Source organism: Vombatus ursinus, unplaced genomic scaffold (genome assembly GCF_900497805.2).
Source record: "Vombatus ursinus unplaced genomic scaffold, bare-nosed wombat genome assembly UNPS02014789.1, whole genome shotgun sequence".
Classification (NCBI taxonomy): Eukaryota; Metazoa; Chordata; class Mammalia; order Diprotodontia; family Vombatidae; genus Vombatus; species Vombatus ursinus.
In genome coordinates, this window is record NW_020954567.1 from 10,175,311 (window position 1) to 10,199,487 (window position 24,177).

The 24,177-nt window shown below is 37.7% G+C and overlaps 1 protein-coding gene across 4 annotated transcripts in view; it reads left to right on the plus strand.

The window, feature by feature from the left end:
- LOC114047592 (dimethylaniline monooxygenase [N-oxide-forming] 2-like) overlaps positions 1 to 24,177 on the plus strand; it is a 49,339-nt gene that overhangs the window by 14,075 nt on the left and 11,087 nt on the right. For all 4 annotated transcript variants that reach the window (XM_027868433.1, XM_027868436.1, XM_027868434.1 and 1 more), the window contains exon 3: positions 16,736 to 16,924. In XM_027868433.1, coding sequence (XP_027724234.1) covers positions 16,736 to 16,924 — 189 coding nt within the window. The remainder of the gene's footprint in view (positions 1 to 16,735; positions 16,925 to 24,177) is intronic.

Here is a 24,177-nt window from a genome sequence, read left to right on the forward strand (position 1 = left end):
TGTGTGTGTGTTGCAGAAAGGGGCAGTGTTGCAGGTTTCCTAAGGAGAAGTAAACCAAGCCAGGTCAGAAACAGAGCTTTGTACTGATCAGTAGTGAAATCAAGGCCATTAGTAGTCCCTACCCTTCTAGCCCGGGCAAGATGAGGACTGTCAGTCTTTTAAAAAAAAAATCATTCCATTTGTTAGGGAGGTCTAGTGACTGTAATTATATGTAATTTTATTTAAATCAATCAATAAACATTTATTAAGCCCCTGCTATGTTCCAGGCACTGTGCTAAGTGCTAGGGATACAAAAAGAGGCAAAAGACAGTCCCTGACCTCAAAGAGCTTACAACTAACTTGGGTGACAACATACAAACAAATATACACAAAGCAAGCTATATCCAGGACAAAGAGTATATAAAGAGGGAAGGTATTAGAATTAAGAAGGGTTGGGAAAGGCTTCCTGTAGAAGATTAAGTGTTGTAATAACCATTAATTATAATTATTACAAGGTTATTGCATCTCCTAAGCCAAAATTTACTTCCTTATAAATTCCACCCACGGATTCTAGTTGCTTCATCTAGAGCCATGTGGACCAAGCCTAATTCTTTTAGATAACAGACTTTCAAATACTTGAAGAAAACACTAATACTCTATCCAAGTCTCCTCTAAGCTAAATACTTCCAGCTCCTTCAGCCTTTCGTCATATGAACTGATTTTAGCTACCCTCCCTGCGTGATCTTGGTTCTCCTCCTCCGGACTGGCTCAATTTTGTGAATTCAAGAGCCATTCACCTCTTGAAATATGGTACCTATTTGTTGGTTCATTCATTCATTTGATAAATATTTACAGAGTGTTTAGGAGGCATGAAAATACAAAAGTAAATTAGCTCCTACAAAGTCCTTAAAATCTAGGGGTTTTACCAGCATATAATAGGATTATGGTCTGTCTTGATTTGGATGCTAAATTGCAATTAATATAGCCTGAGAAACACTTGAGGTTTTGCAGTGATTTCACAATGCTCTAAACTGAGATTACCTTTTGCAAAGCAAACTAAAAGCCCAGAGATTTTATTGTTTTATACATAAACATACAGAGAGAGACAGAGAGAAAGAAAGAGAGAGAGAGAGATTCATATATATGTGGGGGTGTTCACAATATACATGCATGTGGATATATGCCAAATCTAACAAAATTTAACTTAATAGTAACAGTATCACACACATGTACATATATACACGTGTGTATATATGTTACATATATGTCATACATATATTTATATATATACATTCCATGGTAGATCTACTCTGTACTGAGGCAGTGTAAGATTTTGTATCTGTTATTGTCAAATTTCATTTTGTTAGATTCGACTCATTGTTCTAGCCTGTTGAAGTCTTTCCAAATCCTGAATCTCTATGTAAGACATTAACTATCTCTTTCAACTTTGTGTCACCTTCAGATTTCATAAGTGTGCAATTTATCATCTTGATCCAAATTTTGGGCACGCTTTACCCCCAATTCTGACTTTTATTAAACCTGAGTACAAACTATAAAATGTTATTTTTCCAGGATCTACTCATATGTATTTTTTTTTCCTTTCAAAGAAATCTGTCCAAAAGTACAATGTGTTACTTCAAGAGGTGGTAGGTTCCCCCTCACTGAAAACTATCGAGCAGAATCTGGATAACCTCATGGCTCATGTTGTAAGGGGGATTCCTTTTTAAGCATGGTTTGGACTAGGTGGTTTCTGAGGATCATTCCAAATCTAAGAGTCTAGGATCTCATCTTATAGGTCAGATTTACTTGGACCAATGTGGTATAGCTTCATCCCAGCCGTCAACAGAAATTCAAAGCAAGATGATGCTTTGAGCACCCACTATACAACTTTGTCCTATCCTGTTTGACATCTGTCATCTCAATTGCCTGCCTGACTTCCGAGCCTTCAAGTTCTAAAGATATAGTCTTATAAACAATACATATTTATTTTTCTTTTCTAGAACAAATAGTTTTTATCCAGTGCCCGCTGGCTTTTACTTTAGAGCAATGCTGTCTCCCCACTGAAGATAATAACATTAAACAGAACTAATTTGAAACACTGCTATTTCCCTTTGAGAAAAGGAAGCACCACACCCCTGTTGACTCACCAGACGTTTCCTTTCCTTGGATCAGAATACATCCTTCCTAGCTTAACCAACTTACAAATTAATTATATTTTGGTCCATCAGGCAGAGGTGAAGTCATTTTAAATATAGACAACTGGTTGCAACATTCCAAATTACTCATTCTAAAATCGCAAAGGGTAGAGATCATCTAAGTCATCTAAGATATCCAAGTCATCTAAGACAAGTTTCTGCTAAATTTTTCCATAACATTTCAAGGAATTATGAATATCACTAGAGGATAGGGACCAGACCTGAGATTTTATTGGTATAGGTAACTAACTCCGAGGTGAGAGAACTCCCTCAGCCAATCCAACTTGGCACTTTCTAGATAATCTATAGTCTTTAAGGGTTGCCCAGAGCACTGAAAAGCCAAGTTACTTGCCTAGGCTCATACAACCAGTATGGGTCAGAGGCAATACTTGAAAGCAGGTCTTCGTGGCTCTCAGGCCAATTCTCTATCCACTATGGCAAGCTGCCTTTCAAATATACCGGTATTTTTTTTAATGTCAAAACCATCTGTGACATACTTCCTCAATTTTTTCATGATTTGTAAAAAGAACATCTTTAAAAAAAAAAAAGCTTCCACTAAAGTCCTAGGGTTTACCATGTAGTGATCCCTAGGTTCTTGAAGGCTATGCCAGCATACTCTTACAAATCCTACCTACCTGGAAAGGCTTTGAGTATGAGCCAGGCTATTGATTTCTGTCTTGAACAGGCAAGCTTAAATCAGAGAAGGGTCATCACCAGGTTGGCAGCAGGACAATTAATTCATGGACTATAGCGACTCACAAAGACTGCCTAGAAAGGCATGGAAGAATTTTGATTTGGATTGGCAAAGAGATCTGAGATACGGTAGGCTAAGCTAATCATAAATACATGGACCTTGCAGTATTGAAAAAGTATTTTTAAAAAAAGAATTCTGTACCTGCACACAACAGTCTCCTTTAAACCATGATATCCTCCTGAGTAACTTTCCTATGATAATTACTCATAAATATTGGAGAAATCAAAGAACAAAATTTTTAGGTAATTTTACCCCCAAAGAAGGTCTCACAACATTCTTTCTCATGTGAAGGCTTGTTGTGTATCAAAAATTTCAATTGAATAGACTCTTACCTCACTCCACCCCCCTAGGTCAAAGTTCTCCGGGATTTTGAACCTCTAACCAAGAGAGGATATAAGCCTGAATATAAGATAAACCTATCTAAGCCCCCAAAATGTTTTGTCCAATTATTTGTAAACAGCTTCCTTGTATAGATCTAGTTTCACCATTAAAAACTTATACAACCAGCTCTCAATTATCAATATAATTGAATGAACATGGGATAGGGATAATCTCTCCTTTCCTATCACTATTACTACTACACACACCATATGTAAGAAGTAATCTACAAGCACTTATTGAATTACCTACTTTGTCCCAGGCACTGTGTTAGGCACTGGGAATATAAATATAAAGAATGAAATAAATCCTACTCACTAGGCGCTTACATTGCAGTGGGGCAGAGAGACAACAGGAACATATGGGAACAAACTAACATAGAAACTGATCTGTGATTTTATTGATAGAGCAAATATCCTCTACCAATGCAGGTAGGCACCTTCTCTGCAAATTATAGTCTTAAAAAGAATTTTTTGGGGCACTGGAAGAAAAATTTTAAGTAGAGTGATTCTGGAGACTCATTTAATGGGATTTAGGACTCCTCCATAGTAATAGTCCTCTTTAGTCATATCTCCACATCCTCTTCAAGCTCCCTTGATAAATATTAGCATTGTCTCCAAGAGTTCACAGACTGTTCACTTATCAAAGAAAAGCAAATTAAAAATAATAAAGAGAGCAAGTAAGAACAGAACTTAAGTTCACTTGGTTAAAAATGTCGAATGTTTTTTTTTCCTTGGAGGGTTTCAGAGAAGTGTTTGTTTTCAGAAACTTGCAACTGAAAACACAAACGTTTCTGCCTCTGGTTTTGATTGGCTGAATTGAGAGGCTGTACTCCCCATAGATCCTTGTTACACCAAAAGTTGCATAAGGTTTTATGGCAAGGGTTCAAAAAAGGATATTTTAGTTCAATGTTTTTTTTAAGGCAACAGAATTCTCCAAATTGGATGATGAAAAATAAAGCACTCCTGGATAGATCATGTAGAAATTGATTTTATCCTTCAGCTAATAAAGGGCAGAAGATAAGTCATGATAAATAGCTTTTGTGTTTTCTTGGCAAGCAAGGAATAAATAAAAACAAGGTTGTTTTTTTTTAATTTCACATACATAGTACACTTTATACTTTTAAAGTCCATTCACATCTATTATCCCATTTGATACAGAAATTATGTGAACTTGGTAAGGTGAATATTATTATTTACTGTCATTTATTATTTTTATAAATGTCATATTTGTATGATGTTTACTGTTAATATTCTTATTAAATCTGTCATGTCATAAAGGAGGAAACCAAGGAACAGAGAGACCAAATAATTTCTCCACAAATAGACAACCAAGGCAAAGATCCAAAGGATATAGCCTAGTATTATAAATACATGCTGTATTTATAAAGGTGATTATTTTTAACCCCAGGGTAGAATTTTACATTCATCTCTCCTGAATTTCACATAATTAAAATTTGCCCAATGTTGAGAATATTCTGCACCCCGAATCTGTACCAGCATCTTAACTATCCCTTCTGCTCTGTAATACCTGAAAATTCAGTAGTTTCCATTTTTGCTTTCATCCAAGTCATTGGTTTAAAAAAAAATGTTTCATTGAGTACGAGAGTAAGACCACGGACAGTCCTGGGGTACCCCACCTGGGTTTCCTTGAAGTTGACATTGTACCATCACAGAATCACAGTTTCACAATTGGAAGAGTCCCCAATGACTATCTCGTGACCCCAAAGGAATATCTAGTACAACATGTCCATCCAGCTTCTACTTGAAGACCCTCAATATGTGAAAACCTGTGACCTGCCAAAGCAGCCCATTCCATTTATAGACATAGCTCCAATGGTTAAAACATTTTCTCCTGACATCAAGACTAAATTTGCCTTTTTCGGATTCCTAGCTCTTGTCTTCTAGGGCCAAACTAAACAAATCTTATCCCTCTTTCCATGACAGCTCCTCCATTACTAAGATATAGCTATTGTGTCCCTTCTGCATCGTCTCTTGTCCATTTAAAAAATCCCTGTTTCCTTTAGGCAGAGGGTAAATGAGATGGATAGATACTGTCATGGAAGCAATGAGCATGAGCTTGCACAGACTTTGGAGGGCAGAAGGGCCTGGTGTGCTATGGTCCATGGGGTCACAAAGAGACTGAAGTGACTGAACATCTGAACAACAACAAGATTAATGTTGAGGCTAGCAGTGGTTACAGGTGTTCTGAATATCCAAGCTACTCTTCCTAGTTCTAATAGTTTCTTCACCTACCCTATTGGATTTGGACAACAGTGGTCTAGAAGACCCTCAAAGGCAGCATGGCGCAGTGTATCAAGTGTGGGACTTGGATTCAGGAAGACCTGAGTTAGACTTACTCCTCAGATACTTACTCTCAAAAGAAAAGTCAGATGTGAAGATTTAGAGACTCCAAATGTTCATGTGGACTATTTGTGCCTGACCTATGGTAGAGCCATCCAAACTCATATTGGTCTGATCAGCCATAGTCAGACATACCATACCTTGCCTCCAACATACGGATGTCATTTTGGTACTCTTAGAGAATGAAAGACAACAACTGACCAGATACTTACTAGCTATGTGACCCTAGGTGTGAGTCACCCTTACCTCTCTGAGGCTGCTGACTTATCTGTAAAATTGGGATAATTATACCTGTAATCATTTACCTTACTAGATCATTTTGAGGGCCCAAATGAACTATTACTACCGCTATTTCCTACAATGGATACAATGGGTGTCAGAAAACATGTTCCTAGTCAACTAGTTCTGTTGCTAACTCCTCATGTATCTTAGGACAAATTATGTAACTTCAGTCTTATCTATAAAATGAGGGGGTACTCTGAAGGTCTTTTCCACCTATAACATACTATGATTCTATCATCCTTCCTCTTTTAAGCCAAAGGAGGAAAAAAATAGAGGAAAGAGAGAGAGGATCTCTTTCCCTTTTAAGCTATGATTCTTCTGACTTGTTAAAAAAAAAAAAGCGAGGGGAGAGAGGATTGCCAGTTACTATGGGAGCTTGCTCCTACTTCTACCACCCTGTCTAAATCTAATTTAAAATATAATGAGAATAATAAATCATTTTAGCTCAGTAAAAATTATCAGGACTTGAAGAGACAAGAATTTTTGTTCTTTATGAAATATTTCCGTTTTGGGAAGATCGGTTATGTAAGTAACTCCCACCTCAAACTTGCCAAGGGCGTAGGTCCTAATGATTCTTGCTCAATAGAAAAGATTTTGTTTATAAATCATATTTCAGCTTTGATATTGTTCTGAGTACAAGCTTTACAACATCACATTTGATTCATTCAGAGCCCAAATGCTTTTCTTAAGTCTGGTTGTCACATTCCTTCAGACTCTAATACCTGAACATGACTCACAAGAACACTAGACTCCCCCCATCATTTTATTGGAAAATCACATCATTTTGTTGTTCATATTAAAATGTACTGAGGATTTCATGTGGCCTTACCAGCATGGGAAAGTTCAACAAAGTTATTATTCATAGAATTCACTCATTTAACATTTATTGAGTCAAGAAATTCTACTAGGTTCTGGAGATATAAACATTTGAACAAGCACATCTCTGCCCACAAGGTACTTTTGCATTCTATTAAGACTGGTGGGAGAGAGAATGATATGTACATAGATTAAGTAGAATGCAAAGTAGGACGTGATGGAACCAATGGAGACGACAAAGTGCTTCAAGAAAATCTGGAGAGAAAGCAAATACTTTCAACTAGGGCCATCAGGGAAGACTTCATGAAGGAGGTCACATCTAAATGAAATTAGCTTTGAAAAAAAGATAAGACTTACCCTTCCTTATTATATATTATCTCACCTTCACGCATTCTGTGGTCCAGTCATACTGGCCTTTTCACTGACTGTCTCTTATACAACACTCCTCTGCCCCTACACCTGGAATATATGTCTCCCTCATTGCTACCTTTTAGAATTCCTAATTTCTCCTAAATTTACATTTGTCTCAGTTTCCTCATCTGTAAAATGAACTAGAAAAGGAAATAACAAAACTTCTCCAATATCTTCGTCAAGAAAACTCCAAAAAGGGGGTCATGAAGAGTCAGACATGACTGAAAACAATTAAATAACAAATGCTACGGACAGTAATAGATGTGAAACTGGAGTTGAGAGGAGAGTTAGAGTTATATAAAGAGATGTGGAAGTATACAACATCACCACAGAAGATAGTGTAGAGGATAAAGAGAAAAGGACTCAGGAAGATGCCTTGGAGAATATCAATACTTAGGGGTGGAAGAAGGATAATAAATGAGAAAAATACTCCAAGAAGCCATCAGACAGATAGGAAGGGCAACAGGAGGAAGAAATGTCATAGAAAATAAGTGAGAAGAAAATATTTAAAAGTGCCAAAGTTGGTGGGGGAGAGTGGGAGGGAGTCAAGAAGGGAGACCCCAGGCCACTTTGAGATTATTTGGGAGGAGGTGAGGATGGACCAAGGCCAGAAATGGCCTCTGGGAAGGTGGAAGCTCCTGGGGCTTCCTATTTGAAAGAACCATTTTTGCTGACTAGATGCTGGCAGCTAAGGGCTGCCATCTGCTGTCAATGCCCTCTAAATTTTGGTGCTCTAGGATAAAGTCTCAGTCATATTGCCCTAGGAAAAATCTGCATGCAACTAATGGCCTCAATTCCAGTAGGAAAGTAGGAGGAGAGACTATGTGCTGAGAGATAGGAAGACGGGAAAGGTAACAGAGGCTTTAGGAGAGAGAAGAGGCTTGGATAGACCTCAGTGGGAAGTGCGACAAAGACGAGTAAAGATGGTTAACAACATGGAGCAACGAGGGGCCAACTGAGGGCAGAAATTAAGTTTCACAACTCGGTTTAGGGAAAAACAATCTTTTTATGCCTTAGTTTGTTTTGGAAAGTAATTGCAAACTTGAGCCAATTTTGAGCTTGGATTCTGTTTGTTGTTCTAAGCAATAAGAAAGGCTTCTAGATAGATAACCAAGGGATGACACTGATTAGGTTATATGGAGACCTAACCAGCTGTGGTCCTAACCATTGTCACCGAATGCCATTAAGAAGAAGTTTTGGGGTGAGAATTAGTGATCCAACATCCATCTAGCCTTGACAAGCCCCCTTGGAATGATTGTGAATTGATGGAACAATCACAGTGTGAGGTCATGAACCTCATGAACAAACATGAACCATCACTGGAAGGAGAGAAGTGCTGGACTCATCAGGCTTACTTCTTTAGAAATACATTTTAATGATGCCTTTTGTCTGTACATCACAATTGTTTCCCACTCTCCACCCCATAAGATTGAACTCTCCCTTCTGACAAAGAAACAGTCCAACAAAAAATAATCCATACCAGGACTGCATCTGACAGTGTACGTAACATTCTGTCTTCATAGATCTGTCCCCAGATTTACTTGAGGATAAATGGGTGGTACAGTGGATAGAGCACTGGGCTTGAAATCAGGAGGATTCATCTTCTGAGTTCAAATCTCTCCTCACATATTTAATCTCTCCTGAGTTCATTTATTATCTATGTGACCTGGACAAGTCACTTGACCCTGTTTGCCTCAATTTCCTTATCTGAAAAATGAGCTGGAGAAGGAAATGACAAATCACTAGTACTTGCCAAGAAAACTCCCCAAATGGGGTTGTGAATAGTTGAATACACCTGAGATGATTCAACAACAACAGATTTATTTTCCAAAATCAATACGCAAATAGATCACCCCATCTCAGTAACTGAGTAGCTTTATCTAGAAGAGAGATTCTTAACCTTTTCAGTGTCATGGAGTGCTTGGGCATTCTGGGGAATCCCTTCTAAGGATGAAATATAGAGGATTGCAAAAGAAAACAATTATGTTGTTATACAGTTATGAAAATATTTTTTTTAAAAACAAGTTCACAGACCCCAGGTTAAGACTTCTGCTCTAAAATAATTTAGATCATTCATAGTCAATATTGGATTTAAATCATAAAAGATAAGGCTTTTATCCCATGGTGATAACGTTCACACTTCTTTGAAGACTTCCTCAAGTATGAGAAGTATTGCCCAAACAAGGTCATCAGAACCTTGTGGGCAATCTTTTCTTACTCTTCCTTCCTTTACCACCTTCCTTTTTCTACCTACTATGCTGAATCAAAAATGATAATGACTCATTTTTTAAAATGCACAGAAGAGAAAAAAAAACAAAGACCAGAAGGAAACACAAATAAGCTGACAGCTTTAAAAGTTACATATTGGATTTATTATGCATTTCAAACAAGAAGCAAACTATGTAATAGAGATTTTGTTTTGTGTACAATATTCTTTTTCTGTTCTACTTTGTATATGAAAATACCCATTTTATTTGGTATTTAAGTATAGAATGTATTTTTTAATTATTCGCCCTTAAAAAATTATGACTTCTTGCCAGAATATCTGTTCACATGGAATTTCATATCTGTATTTATTTGCATTTTTTATTTATTTTGAAAACACATAAAATAATGATGATAATAAAAACAAAGATGGAGATGATAGTGTTTATATAGTGCTTTGAGGTTTGCAAAGCACTTTACAAATATTATTTCATTTTTTATCTTTGCAACAACCTTGGATGGTAAGTGCTATTATTATCCTCATTTTCCAGATGATGAAACTGAGGCAAACAGAAGTTAAGTGACTTGTCCAGGGTCACACAGCTAGTAAGAGTCTGAGGCTGGGTTATATCCCTCATTAAAATGTAAGGGACTTGATAGTGCTAATTGTTTTGTTCTTTGTAGTACAGTGCCTAGCAAATAGGAGGTGCCTACTAAATGCTTGTTGATTGATTATCTGAGTAAAATAGTACTATTTTCTAGGTTTGTGGGATTTTTTTCCTTTAAAAATGAACAAAAGATCTGGTCAAGTTCTCCTACACATTTTAATTCCCTCATTTGAAGATAAATGGCTCTCCAAATAAGTGAATATATAATAAAGCAGCATCCAAATGAGGGGAAATCAGGAAGAGTACAAAAACAGAATCCATGCATCCAAATGAGATTCCTGGAAGGGCGTTGTTTCCGATTGACCTAGGATGTACATTTCCAGGGCAATTATCCTCTGTGTAGTTTGGAGGTGGAAATGAGTCCTCAAAGATGACTTACCAGCTTTATCCTTTTGTTACGGGTATGAGGCCTTCCCCTGCCTGCCACTTTAGCTTATGAAGTTACAGAAGGTCTTAGACTCTAGAATATAATCATAAGGTATAAATAAAGAGTGTAAGGAAGGCATTAAGGAGTTTTCCAATGACCCCAACTTAAAGGTTTGAAAAGAATTCCTTAATTAACTTGAGAGGAATATAGGGCTTTGGCCTTTGAATGAATATAACCGACGCCACATAAGAAACTCACACAAAAACACATATTTATATAAGGTGGCACGGTGGATAGAGTGCCAGATCTGAAGTCAAGAAGACTCATCTTTGTGAGTTCAAATCCAGCCTCAGATATTTACTAGCTGTGTTACCCTGGGCAAGTCATGTAACCCTATTTGCCTCAGTTCCTCATCTGTCAAATGAACTGGAGAGGGAAATGGTGAACCACTCCAGTATCTTTGCCAAGAAAACCCCAAAATGGGGTCACAAAGAGTCAGACACAACTGAAAAAAACTAAACAATAAAAACCACCTTCCTGTCCTCTGAACTTCTCTGTTAGTTACTATGTAGGATGTATCATTCTCCTAGTCACCCTAAGCTCAAAATACCAGTATCATCCCTGAATTCTCATTCTCACCCACCCACGTGTACAATCTGTTGCTAAGTATTATTTTTACCTCACAACATCTCCCCTATATGTCTTCTTCTAACCAGTTACACTGTTTCCACCTTAGTACAAGGTTTTATCACGTCACACCCAGACTGTTGCAGTAACCTTCTATATGGTCTCCTTGCTTCAACTTTCTCCCTACTCCACCCCATCCTCCACTCAGCTGCCAAAGTGATTTTCCTAAAGCTTAAGTCTGAATTTGATAACCCCATACTCAATTAACTCCAATAGCGCCCTATTACCTCCAAGATCAAATACAAAATTGTCTGCTTGGCTTTTTAAATTTATTTTATTTAAAATTTTTTAAACCCTTCACAATCTTGCCCCTTCCTACTTTATAGTCTTTTTGCGCCTTCCCCTTCCACATATTCTATAATCCAGAGATACTGGCCTTGTTGCTGTTTCTTGCACAAAACATATCATCTTCTCACTGTGTTTTCACTGGCTGTCCCCCGTGCCAGGAATGCTCTCCCCTTTCACCTTCACCTTCACCTCCTGAAGTTCCTGGCTTACCTTCAAGACATATCGAATTCCACATTCTGCAGCAAACCTTCCCCAGTCTCCTCATCACCACTACTGATATTGCTTTCCCTATGCGATTATCTTCAATTTTATATAGATGATAGATAGATGAACATGCAGATAGATAGATAGATGGTTGGATGCATAGATGGATGAATAGACAGACAGATAGACAGATAAATTTCCAAAGTACTTTACATGTATCACTAGCACCTAGCCTAGTGCCTGGCACAAAGCAAGTGTTTAATAGATGCTTGATGATTGTGTAGCATCTACTCTAGAATAACTTTCCCAACTCCCACTCAAAATGGCAGATTGGGTTCCCAGAAGGCAATGACTACCACTCCCTTCAGAGTCTTTGGAGTAAACCTAGGGGTTTGTGATATTGTAATGCTATCGCTCATGAGCCCCCAATATTGATTACCCAGTTGACATTGATTGACTTTTACAAAGGAATATTTACTTAGAAGTTATAGCAAGGATAGAAGTACAAATAATAACCTCCCCCCAAAAATAGGATCATAGTCTTCACTTTATATATATTTGGTACCTGGAATGAGTAAGTTCAAACTTTGAGTCCAAAAGTAAGTGAGGCACCCATTCATTTAAGGAATATGTGTGGCCAAGGGGTACTACTAAGCCTGGGAGTCCTTTTCTCCTTTCATGGAGTCCCTTCCACCTTCATTTCTTGATGTGGACACATTGCTCCCTTACACAGCAAGGTTAGCACCTTGAAAGACTCAGTATCTCAGCTGCCAGGTCAAACAGGTCACTCCTCCAGGCTGAGTTTTTACCAACTGTTGCTACTACCAACTTTGGTCACTAAGGAGACCCTGTCTCCAGATAATCATTCACCTTCACCTAAAAATCAAGAAAAAAAATAGACACACACACACACACACACACACACACACACGCACACACACACAAGAATCATGCACCCAAGGACACATAATGACTGAGTAGGAGATAAGGCAGCCCATCCCACCTAGTAGTTTACAATTGTCCTCATTCAAAAGTCTCCAAGGAAGAGAGAGGCATAATAAGGGCAATCCTTTTATAGTCAGATGGAATTTGGGTTCTATTATTGGTCCTTTCATCTGCAGAGTCAACCAGAAAACTCTTCATTATGACATATCACCAGCCCCTCTACCCTTCATGGCCTAAAGAAGGCTCCCCAGAGTTCCTTGGGATTGGATTGAAACCAAGCACATACTTTAAGGACTGGGCCCTTATTGGTCCCATTACAAATTACACCCATTACAAATTATTGAATAGGAGGATGAGTGATTACTTTCCTTACAGAGACCAAGAACCTTCCTTAAAGTCCTACTACAATGCCCTGTTGTGATGCAAAAGTGATCCTGGGTTCCCTAGGTCTATATCAGAAGAACAGAAGTTCTAGGCGTCTTATCAAGCTACTTTTAAAAAATTATTCCATGTTATATGAAAGGTGAAGCTTAGGGATGATTGTGAAAGAAAGGCACTCATCTCTGCATTCACATGAGGAGTCTAAGTTAAGAAGGAGATATTTTGTCTTATGGATAGAAGTGCTCAATGGCACTAAATTGAGGGGAACTATAAAAGGATCTATCAAGGGAACATTTCATGCAAAAATGGGCATGATAAAAAACAAAAATGGTAGGGACTTAACAGAAGCAGAAGAGATTAAGAAGAGGTGGCAGCAATACACAAAAAAACTATACAAAAAAGATCCTAAAATCACTAATAACCATGATTGTATGGTTACTGATCTAGAACCAGACATCTTGGAGAATGAAGTCGAGTGGGCCTTAGGAAGCATTGCTAACAATGCTAGTGGAGATGACGGAATTCCAGCTGAGCTATTTAAAATCTTAAAAGATGATGCTGTTTAAAGTGATGTACTCAATATACCAGCAAATTTGGAAAACTCAACAGTGGTCACTAGATTGGAAAAGATCAGTTTATGTCCCAATCCTAAAGAAGGTCAATGCTAAGGAATGTTCAAATTACCAAACAATTCCACTCATTTCACACGCCAGCAAGGTTTTGTTTAAGATTCTACAAATTAGGCTTCAGCAATATGTGATCTGAGAATCACCAGAAGAGCAGGTTGGTTTTCAAGGAAGCAGAGAACTAGAGATTAAATTGCCAACATTCGCTAGATTAGGGAAAGAGCAAGGGAGTTCCAGAAAAACCTCTACTTCTACTTCATTGGCCTTTGACTTTCTACTTGTAAAGCCTTTGACTATGTGAATCACAGCAAAATGTGGCAAGTCCTCAAAGAGATGGGAGTACCAGATCATCTCACTTGTCTCCTAAGGAACCTGAATGCAAGCCAAGAAGCAAGAGTTAGAACTGAATGTGGAACAATTGATTGGTTTAAGATAAAAAAGGAGTGTGATAAGGCTGTATATTGTGACCTCATTTACTTAAATTATATGCAAAGTACATGATGCAAAATGCCAGGCTGGATGAATCAAACACTGGAATTAAGGTTGCCAGGAGAAATATCAACAATCTCATGTACGCAGATGATACCACTCTGATGGCAGAAAGTGAAGAAGAATTAGGAAGCCTCTGATGAGGGTAAAAGAAGAGAGTGTAAAAGCTGGCTTGAAGCTTAACATCAAGAAAACAAAGATCTTGGTAACTGGTCCCATCACTTCCTGTCAAATATAAGGAGAAGAAATGGAAGGAGTGTCAGAGTTTATACTCTTGGGCTCAAAGATCACTGAAGATGGCAGCTGCAGTCATGAAATTAAAATATACTTGCTCCTTGGAAAGAAAGCTGTGGCAAATAAGTACAGCATACTAAAAAAAGCAGACACCACCTTGTTGACAAAGGTCCATAAAGTAAAGATATTGTTTTTCCAGTAGCTACATATAACTATAAGAGTTGAACTATAAGGACAGCTGAGCACAGCAGAATTGACGCTTTTGAATTGTGGTAATGCAGAAGACTTTTAAGAGTCCCTTGAACAGCAAGGAGATTAAAAGTCAATACTCTAAAAAAATAACTCAGACTATTGTCTGGAAGGTCAAATGCTGAAGCTGAAGTCTGGCCACATAAGAAGACAGGACTCACTAGAAAAGTCCCTGATGCTGGGAAAGATTAATAGCAAAAGGAGAAGGGGATGGTGGAGGAAGAGATGGATCGTGTTATGAAAGTAATAAACGTGAGCTCGGACAGAATTTAGGAAATAGCAAAAGATAGAAGAACTTGGCGTGCTATGGTCCATGGGGGTCACAAAAAGTCGGATATGACCAACCAATTGAGTAACAACAACAAATCAAGGTAACTAGAAGTATAGCTGCTTATCATTTGAATACAGAATAGAAAAAAAAATTTTTTTCAGCCAAAGACAAGGTTTATTAAAGATCCACCATATTGGTAAGACTCTTAAGGAATCTGAACATTAGTGAGCTATTGGATAGATTTTAAGAATATGAGCCCTTGGCTAGACTCTTAAATAATCTGAGCATTTGTGAGCTATTGGCTAGATTATAAGAATCTGAGCACCTTAATGGAGACAAGATGGACCTTATATACAGAAAGACTGTGGGAGGGATCTAGGAGTAGCCAAATAGTTTGGGGTGACTGGAGGAGGGGTCTGGGAGAAGGGGTATCTTGATGGGCTGGGGTGACTGGAGGAGGAGTCTAGGGAGGAGCTTGATGAGAATGACTGGGAATTAGAATGGGGTCTAGATAGGATCAAGCAAAGGTGGGAAGTGGGACCATCTGAAGGTAATAGACAATAGAGGGCTAGGCTCAATTAAGGGTAACAAAGAATTGGAAGATTGGGCATAGGCAATAAGGAAAAGCCAGTTGATAGGATTATAGCCTCACACCAACACCAGAGATTTAGCTATGTGGAAAAGTCCAGGGCTTTTCCTTTTAGGGGTTCAAATCCCATTCCTTAGAATAGAGTTTTAACCTATGAGTGAGCAGTGTCTCCCAGGATCCTGATATGTAAAAGGAAATATAAAGGACCAAGCATAGAGTCCTGGGCCAATGAATAATAACATTTCTTTTTTGGCAAAAATTAGGAAGACTGCATGTTGTCACGGAAAGAGCTTTGGACTAAAGAAAGCAGAGTAAAAAGAAAAAATACACAAGAACTACAATAATGCAAATAAAATCAATCCATAAAGTCAATAAAACTATGGTCAAATATAATGGTCAATGTGATACTATCAAAATTAAAACATACATCCTTCCTTTCCAATAACAATCAATAAATTTTTGGCAGACTGCATTTTGGAGTAGGGACTGCTAAGGAAACTGATTGGGTCTTGTTGAGAAGTGTCTCTTTTGTTGACATAAAAGTTTTGTTCTGTTTTTTTTTTCCAGAAATATCACTTTTATTTGGCAGACCTGGGTTCTAGTCTAGTATGCCACCTTCCAGATGTGTAATCTTGGGTTAAGTGCTGAAGATGAAACTTGAATCCAAGACTCCTGACTCTTTCCTCTATACATACTGCCTCTAAGAGCATGTATAAAATGAAGGAATTAGATGGGATGATCTCTAAGGCTCCCTCTGATTCTAAAGTATTATGAATCTGTGATTCTATAAATCACTTAAGTGCTGTGTCCCTCAGTTTCCTCATCTGTAAAATGGAGAGGAAAAATCCTTATGAGGTCAGAACTATAGAATCAGTATCCACATTTGGAGATTAGGAAACTGAGGTACAGAGAGTTTACATGATTGAGCCATGATCACCTAACTATATAAGAGGCAAGACTGAGACCTAGATTTTCCTGCCTTCCTTCTGATAATTATTTCCTATTTATCCTGTATATAGCTTGCTTTGTATATTTGTTTGCATGTTGTCTCCCCCAATAAATTGTAAACTCCTTGAGGACAAGAGCTATCTTTTGCCTCTTTTTGTATCCCAGCACTTAGCACAGTACATGGGACAAATAAGACATTTAATAAATGTTTATGGATTGACTAATTGATGGACATTATATTCAATATTCTATCCACAAAGCCACACTGATTCTAAATTGCTATATTTGCCACATAATATAAAATATAATTGCTATATAATATGAAAATCATACCATTATTTAAAATAATGTATCAACCTTTTGAATTTTTTATATTTATTTTAATCAATACTCATTTTTTCTATAGGAAGAAGTGGAAGAAGGCCGCGCCAGTATCTACAAATCTGTTATCACCAATACCTGCAAAGAAATGTCCTGTTTCAGCGACTTCCCAATGCCTGATGATTTCCCAAACTTCCTACACAACTCTAAACTATTGGAGTATTTCCGGATTTTTGCCCAGAAGTTTGATCTCTTGAAATATATTCAGTTTCAGGTATTCTATATACTGGAGAAAAGGTCTTGTAGATTTAAGTTCTGCTCATATTTAAATAGAGCTATGTTCTCTAATAAGGATACCATAAAAGGACAGAATAGGCCTGGGGGGAAATACTGAACTAGAAATAAGAAATGTCAGATCTGAATCTTGGTTCAGCCACTGTTAAGGTGTGCATCCATGCAGAACTCATTTCATCTTTCTTGTACCAAAACTGGAAGTCTGGAAGGGTATTGGTGCCTGTAAGAAAAATGCAAAAATTAGGAAGAAGGCATAATGAATTCCATTTTGAATATGTTGAGTTTGCAAGGTCTGTAAGTCATGCAGCTGAAAATGTCCAAAAGGCTATTGACAATGCAGGGCAGGAGCTCGGGAGAGATACTAGAACTGATCCTGAGGGAAGAAGAAAGGAAATGAGAAGTAAGGCCATTCGTTTAATTACAGTTTTCATTGTAGGAGACAATGTTATATGGTGGCTTGAGCACGACTGGAACTAAGAAGACTAGTCTTTGCTCCACTGCTTGCTAATTTCACATTATTTCCCTTCTTAGGGCTCAGTTTCCTCATCTGTTAAAAGGAGGATAATAATGCTTGCACTATCTACTTCACAAAATTGCTGTGAGAATCAAATGAGCCAATTATGTGAAAGTGTATGGGGAAGCTGTAAGTCACTCTACAAATGGTATTCTTATTCAGGTTATTACATATATTCCCACCAAAAGATTTTAGCTTGATTTCCACTGAAGGTAATTATTTTTAAAATCACATAAATGGGCCATTTTTCTGCCCTCTATTTTCCATGAAGTCCTGCCTATGAGTGGTATCTTGAAAATCTGTTGATTAAATCCATTCTTTAATTATTGTTTATGTTGGCATAATATCATGATTTTACAAAACACTTTGCAGCCTTCTCCATAATACCTCTATGAGGGAGATGCTACAAGCATGCTTATCCCTCCCATTTTACAGATGAGAAAACTGAAGTTCTAGAAAGGTAAGTGGTTCATTCTCATTCGAGGAATCATAATACTAACGGCTCTCATTTCTGAAGTGCTTTAAGGTTTAATAAAGCTTTTCATCACAATGATTCTGGAAGGTAGGTAGCAATTTAAGTTAGAATAATGACTAATAAGTTGGCAGAATATCCATATGTGTGCATGCACACGTACGCAAATGCACACACAACCAGATTAGCAACACAAAGAAGACTTTAAATTATAAGAATCAAGATTCTTCTAGATATTAAATACCAATATCCTGCATTAAGGTTGACATAATCTCAAGCAGCTAACGAATTGACCCACTTATCCTTCAAAAGAGCTGGTATATATCAACAAATAGCAATGTATAATATATAGTTACTTAATAAATCATGAATGAATAAATGGACACATGTATCTTTTTTTTATTAAACAAACATCAATTACATGTTCATGGCACTGTGCTAGATGCTACTAATACAAAGAATAAAATGAAGAGGGGAGGAGTCTCTGCCCTCATTAAGCTTACAATCCAGTGTGGTGGAAAATATGTAAAAGGCCCTATCTTAAGAGTAGGAAAAGATTCTGTAAATTTGCTACTGTATCATTTCCCATAGAAGAGAATTCAGCATAAAGCATCTACGTCTTAGACCCTGTCCAAGTAGTTAAGGACACATGTATCTATTTTCTCTTTACATTATAAAAATTCATAGTTTCTGTGTTTTTAAACAAATTACAGAAGTACAATATCAAAATTTTTAAAATACATTATAAATATATAATACATTATAAATATCTTATATCTTTGTTTGAATAAGTTGTCTTAGAAGGTATGTGTAATGTGCTGTCATTGTTTTCCGAGGCAATCGTGTTATTATGAAATTGTTTTGATAACTTTTCTAAAGTAATTTAATGGGAGGGGAAGGTAGGGGCAGGTCTGGATATGGGATTTCAGGGGTGTGAAGAGCTCCTGGGTGAGGAAAATCCCTTCTCCAATGGAGATCAGCTAGTTTTACTCTTCAAGTGTTGCCAGGGCACTGAAATGTTGCATGGTTTGCCTAGGGTCATATAGCTAGTATGTGCCAGAGGCAAGACTTTAACCAATAGCTTCTGGACTGTGAGGCCAGCCGTTTATGTGATACACAACCCTGTTGTTGTTGTTGTTGTTCAGTCATTTTTTAGTCATGTTTTACTCTTCGTGACCCCATTTGGGGTTTTCTTGGCAAAGATACTGGAGCGATTTGCCGTTCCCTTCTACAACTCATTTTACAGATGAGGAACATGAGGCAAACAGGGTCTTAAGTTACTTGCCCAGGGTCACACAGACAGTGTCTGAAGCCAGATTTGAACTCAGGAAGATAAGTCTTCTTGAGTCACCTAGCTGAACATGTAACCCTGCCTCTTTGTAATTAAAATAACACAAAATATGATGCAGGTCACAAATAAATGTTAAATACTACTTAGATACCTAAGAAACACTGACTCCAGAGTCAGAAGCTCACAGCTGGACTCCCACTCTGCCATTAACCACCTGAGTGACCTTGAACAAGTCACTGAATCTCTTAGGTCTTCACTCCCTTCATCTGCAAATGAGCAGATTGGTCTCAATGGTTTCTGAGGCCTCTTCTAGCTCTACACCCTGTGGTAGGACCAGGGGTCAGCTCAGGTTGGAGGCTGACTTTGAAGGGCTACTTATTACTTTGTAATTTTCTGGCATAACTGATAATAGAGTAATTTATAAATATTTCGTGCTCCCAATATCACTACAAAATATGTAGTTCCTCAGAGCTTTAAACCAATAACCAGGAAAAGAAAAGTGCTTGCTCTCTCTCTCTCTCTCTCTCCTCTTTTCCTCTCCTCTCTGTCATCTCACTTATCTCTCCTCTCCTCTTTTATTTTCCCTTCTTTTCTCTTCTCTACACCCAAGCATTCTATTTTAATGAGATGTGTGTACAGTGTAGTAATTATTTCTTATCAAGCTCATTCAAATAGGCTTCTCCCTGACTTTTGCTCTTTAAAAGTCTCTTTGCCTATCAAACCAGGCAAAGGGCTGGCCATTGTTTATTGGTTGCTATTGTCTCTCTAACTAGAATATAATCTCCTAAAGGAACAAGCCATTACTTTCTTATCTTTACATTTCCCCCAGGTCTTACATAATATAAAAAAGCACGGCAGGATCATTAACTTTTGATTAAAAGAGTAATTCCTACTGCAACTCTATTTATTGAAGGATTGCAAAATGCTAATCTATATATGATGACCTTACCTTTGGTTCAGTATGCTACATAACCTTGGGCAAATAAATCACCACCCTTTGCTTGTCTTTCTTCAGGGTTAAAGTGAAGAGTTCAACCTAGATCAAGAGTGTGTTAGCTTTTGGGGGTCATGGACTACTTTGGTAATCTGGTAAAGCCTATGGGCACCTTGTCAGAATGTCATTTTTGTTTGTTTGTTTTTTAGGCAATTGGGGTTAAGTGACTTGCCCAGGGTCACATAGCTAGTAAGTGTCAAGTGTTTGGTCTGAGGCCAGATTTGAACTCAGGGTCCTCCTGACTCCAGGGCCAGTGCTCTATCCACTGTGCCACCTAGCTGTCCCCAGAATGTCATTTTTAAATGCATAAAATAAAATACATAGAATGACAAAGAAAACCAGTTGTATTGAAATAGCTGTCAATTTTTTTTAATAAAAAAAGTTCATGGATTCTCCCAATTAAGAATCCCCCCACAGGATGTTCTCTGAGATCCCTTCTTGTCTAATATTTTAAGAATTGAGAAGAGCTTATTCATCAGTCTCTTTCCTAATCAATCTGAAATTGACTCAGATAAAAAGATATCAGACCTTTACATCACTTCCTTCTACCAGAATAGCATGAGGTACAATTCAGCACTTATTAATTACCAACTATGTACATGAAATTATGCTAGGCACTGAGGATGCAAAGATGAAAAATGGCATGGTTCTTGCCATTACAATCTAGTATAATGACTTATACACAAGTCATTATAAATAAAGGTAGAATATAATGAAGCAATGGAGAGATTCAGACTTCTTCTAAGGAAGGAGTGGTCATTTCGGGTTCCCCTAACCTTATTTCCCTTCTCCCTGCCTTCCTTCTGATATTACCTCAAACTTACCCTATTTATATCTTATATGTAATGTGGTTGTTTGCATGTTGTCTTACCCATTAGAACGTGAATTCCTTGAGGTCAAGGACCATGCTTTTGGCTCTTTGCAGCCCCAGGACTTGGCGCAGTGCCTGGAAAATAGTAGTCATTGACTTAATGTGAAAAAGCCCCCTGGAAGAGCTGGCACCTCAGCTGGTCCTAGAAGGAAGAGAAGAATTTCAACTAGTGGAAGAAGGTGTAGAAGGAGACCACACTAGGCAGGAGGTACATCCTTTGTAAATGCTGAGAGGTCACAGAGGGGAGGCTGAGATCACACAGCATTTAATAGTCTAGTCTTCCTGGAACTTAGAATGAATGAAGGGGAATAATGTGAGATAAAGTTAGAAAGGTATGGCTTGGAGTCATATCTTGGAGGGTCTTAAAAGCCAGGCTATGAAGTTTGTTTTGATCTTATATGCCAGAGGGAACCGCTGAAGATTGTTAAGCAGGATAATGGTGCAATTAGAGTGATCAACAAGCATTTATTAAGTGTTTATGATGTGCCATGCACTGTCTTAAGAGATAAGAATACAAATATGAATAAAGTAGAAGGTCCTTGTCCTCAACACATTCAAATGGGGAAAGAACACACAAAAGGAAGGTAGTTGAAAAGGTAATTCAGTCCATATTACTTCTCACAATTGACTACCTAAAAACTAAATTTCTAGGGAGTGGAAGGGAGGGAGAATGTACCAGGGAGAGATAAGAGTGGAGCCTGAAGAAGAAGGAAGATACGACTAACCTGTGTACTCAACTTAAAATGGAGGCTCTAGAGAAACCAATCAATCAGAAGAAGGGACCATAGGGGTAGAGTGAACTTTCACAGTGAGGAAGCTTTTCTAGGATGATGGAGAAAGTCCAGGGAGTTAGGAGTGGAGCCTAGAGAATGAAGATATGGTTAGTCTGAGTACTTTCCTTTAAATAAATATTCTAGGAGGAATCAACCAGTTAGAGGCAGCATAGTGTAGAGGAAAGGTGCCATATTTGGAAATTGGATCTGGGTCCAAATCCTGGTTCTGGTACCTACTACCTGTATAACATTCACCTCTCTGGGCCTCAGTTTCCTCATACATAAAATATGCAAGTCTAAAGTCCTTTCTACCTCTCAATCTATGACCCTGTGCATTAATCAATCAATAAGCATTCATTAAGCACCTAACATATGCCAGGTATCATGATAGGCACTGAGAACATAGATAAAAGAAACCGGACTTTTGAGCAATTTGTGAAGGATTGTTGGGATCAGAGAGAAGCTAGAGTCAGAGAGACTGTTGAAGGGGCTATTATAATAAACCATATAGATATTTGTCTAGAGCAGAGGTTAGCAAACTATGACTCAAGAGCCAAATCCAGTCCCACTGTGCTTTGCTGGCCAGCCTGAGGTGTCACCTCTTCTGGCTTTCTCCTTGAACCAATTCTGATGATAGTGAAGGTCAAGCATTGCCCCCATCCCCCTATTTTCCCCTCCATTGTAAAAGCTCTTCCTTTTGTGCCTCTTTTATGTGAGATAATTTTCCCTGTTCTTCCTCTCCCTTCCCACTTCTCCCAAAGCATCTCTCTTTCTCACCCTTTCATTTTTTTTTGAGATGATCCCAACATAGTCAACTCACACTCATTACTTCTGTCAATGTAGACTTCTTCTAACTAATAAAGTTCTTAGGAGTTACAAGTATAATCTTCCCCTATAGAAATGTAAACAGTTAAACTTTGAGTCTTTTATGATTACTCTTTTTTTTTTTTTGGCTAGGCAATGGGGTTAAGTAACTTGCCCAGGGTCGCACAGCTAGTAAGTGTTATGTATCTGAGGCTGGATTTGAACTCAGGTCTTCCTGACTCCAAAGCCAGTGCTCTATCCACTGTGCCACCTAACTGCCCCTATGATTACTTTTTCACGTTTACCTTTTTATGCTTCTCTTGAGTCTTGTGTTTGAATGTCATGTTTTCCATTCAGCTCTGGTGTTTTCAGTGGAAATACTTGAAAGTCCTCTATTTCTTTGAATATCCATTTTTTTCCTCTGAAGGATTATACTCAGTTTTGCTGGGTAAGTTATTCTTGGTTGCAATCCTAGCCCCTTTGCCTTCTAGAAAATCATATTCTAAGCCCTCTGCTCTTTTAATGTAGAAGCTGCTAAATCTTGTGTAATCCTGACTACGGTTGCACAATATTTGAATTGTTTTTTTCAAAACTGTGCAATATTATCTCCTTGACCTGGGATCCTGAGAGTTTTCATTTTGGGATCTCTTTTAGGAAGTGATTGGTGGATTCTTTAAATTTCTATATTAACCTCTGAATGTAAGATACCAGGACAGTTTTCCTTAATAATTTCTTGAAATATGATGCTTTTGCTCTTTTTTTTTTAACATGGCTTTCAGGTAGTCCAATAATTCTTAAATTATCTTTCCTTGATTTATTTTCCAGGTCAGTTGTTTTGCCTATGAGATATTTCACATTTTCTTCTATTTTTTTTTTCATTCTTTTGACTTTGTTTTATTTTTCTTGATGTCTTTTGGAATCATTAGCTTCCACTTGCCCAATTCTACTATTTAAGGAATTATTTTTTTCAATGAGCTATTGTACCTTTTTTTCTATTTAATCAATTCTGCTTTTTTAATGAGTTTTTATGCTTCCTCTTCCATTTGGCTGATTCTGCTTTTTAAGGAGTTCTTTTCTATAGTGAATTATTGTGCCACTTTTACCATTAGGGCAATTCTGTTTTTGAAGGTGTTATTTTCTTCAGTATTTTTGTGCCTCTTTTACCAAGCTATAAATTCTCTTTTCATAATTTTCTTGAATAATTTTCTTTCCCAATTTTTCTTCTACTATTCTTAACTTTTTCTTTACTGCTTCCAGGAATTCTTGTTGGGCTTGGGTCCAATTAGCAGTTTTCTTTGAGACTTTGTTTGCAACTCTTTTCACATTGTTGTCTTCTTATAAGTTTGTGTCTTGGTCTCCCTTGCCACCATAGTAGCTTTTTATGATCAAGTTTTTGTTGTCGTTGTTGTTTGCTTATTTTTCAGCCTATTTCTTGACTTTGAACTTATGTTAAAATTGGACTCAGCTCACCTGGGAGTGGGGAGGCACTGTCCCAAGTTTTAGGCTTTTTCATG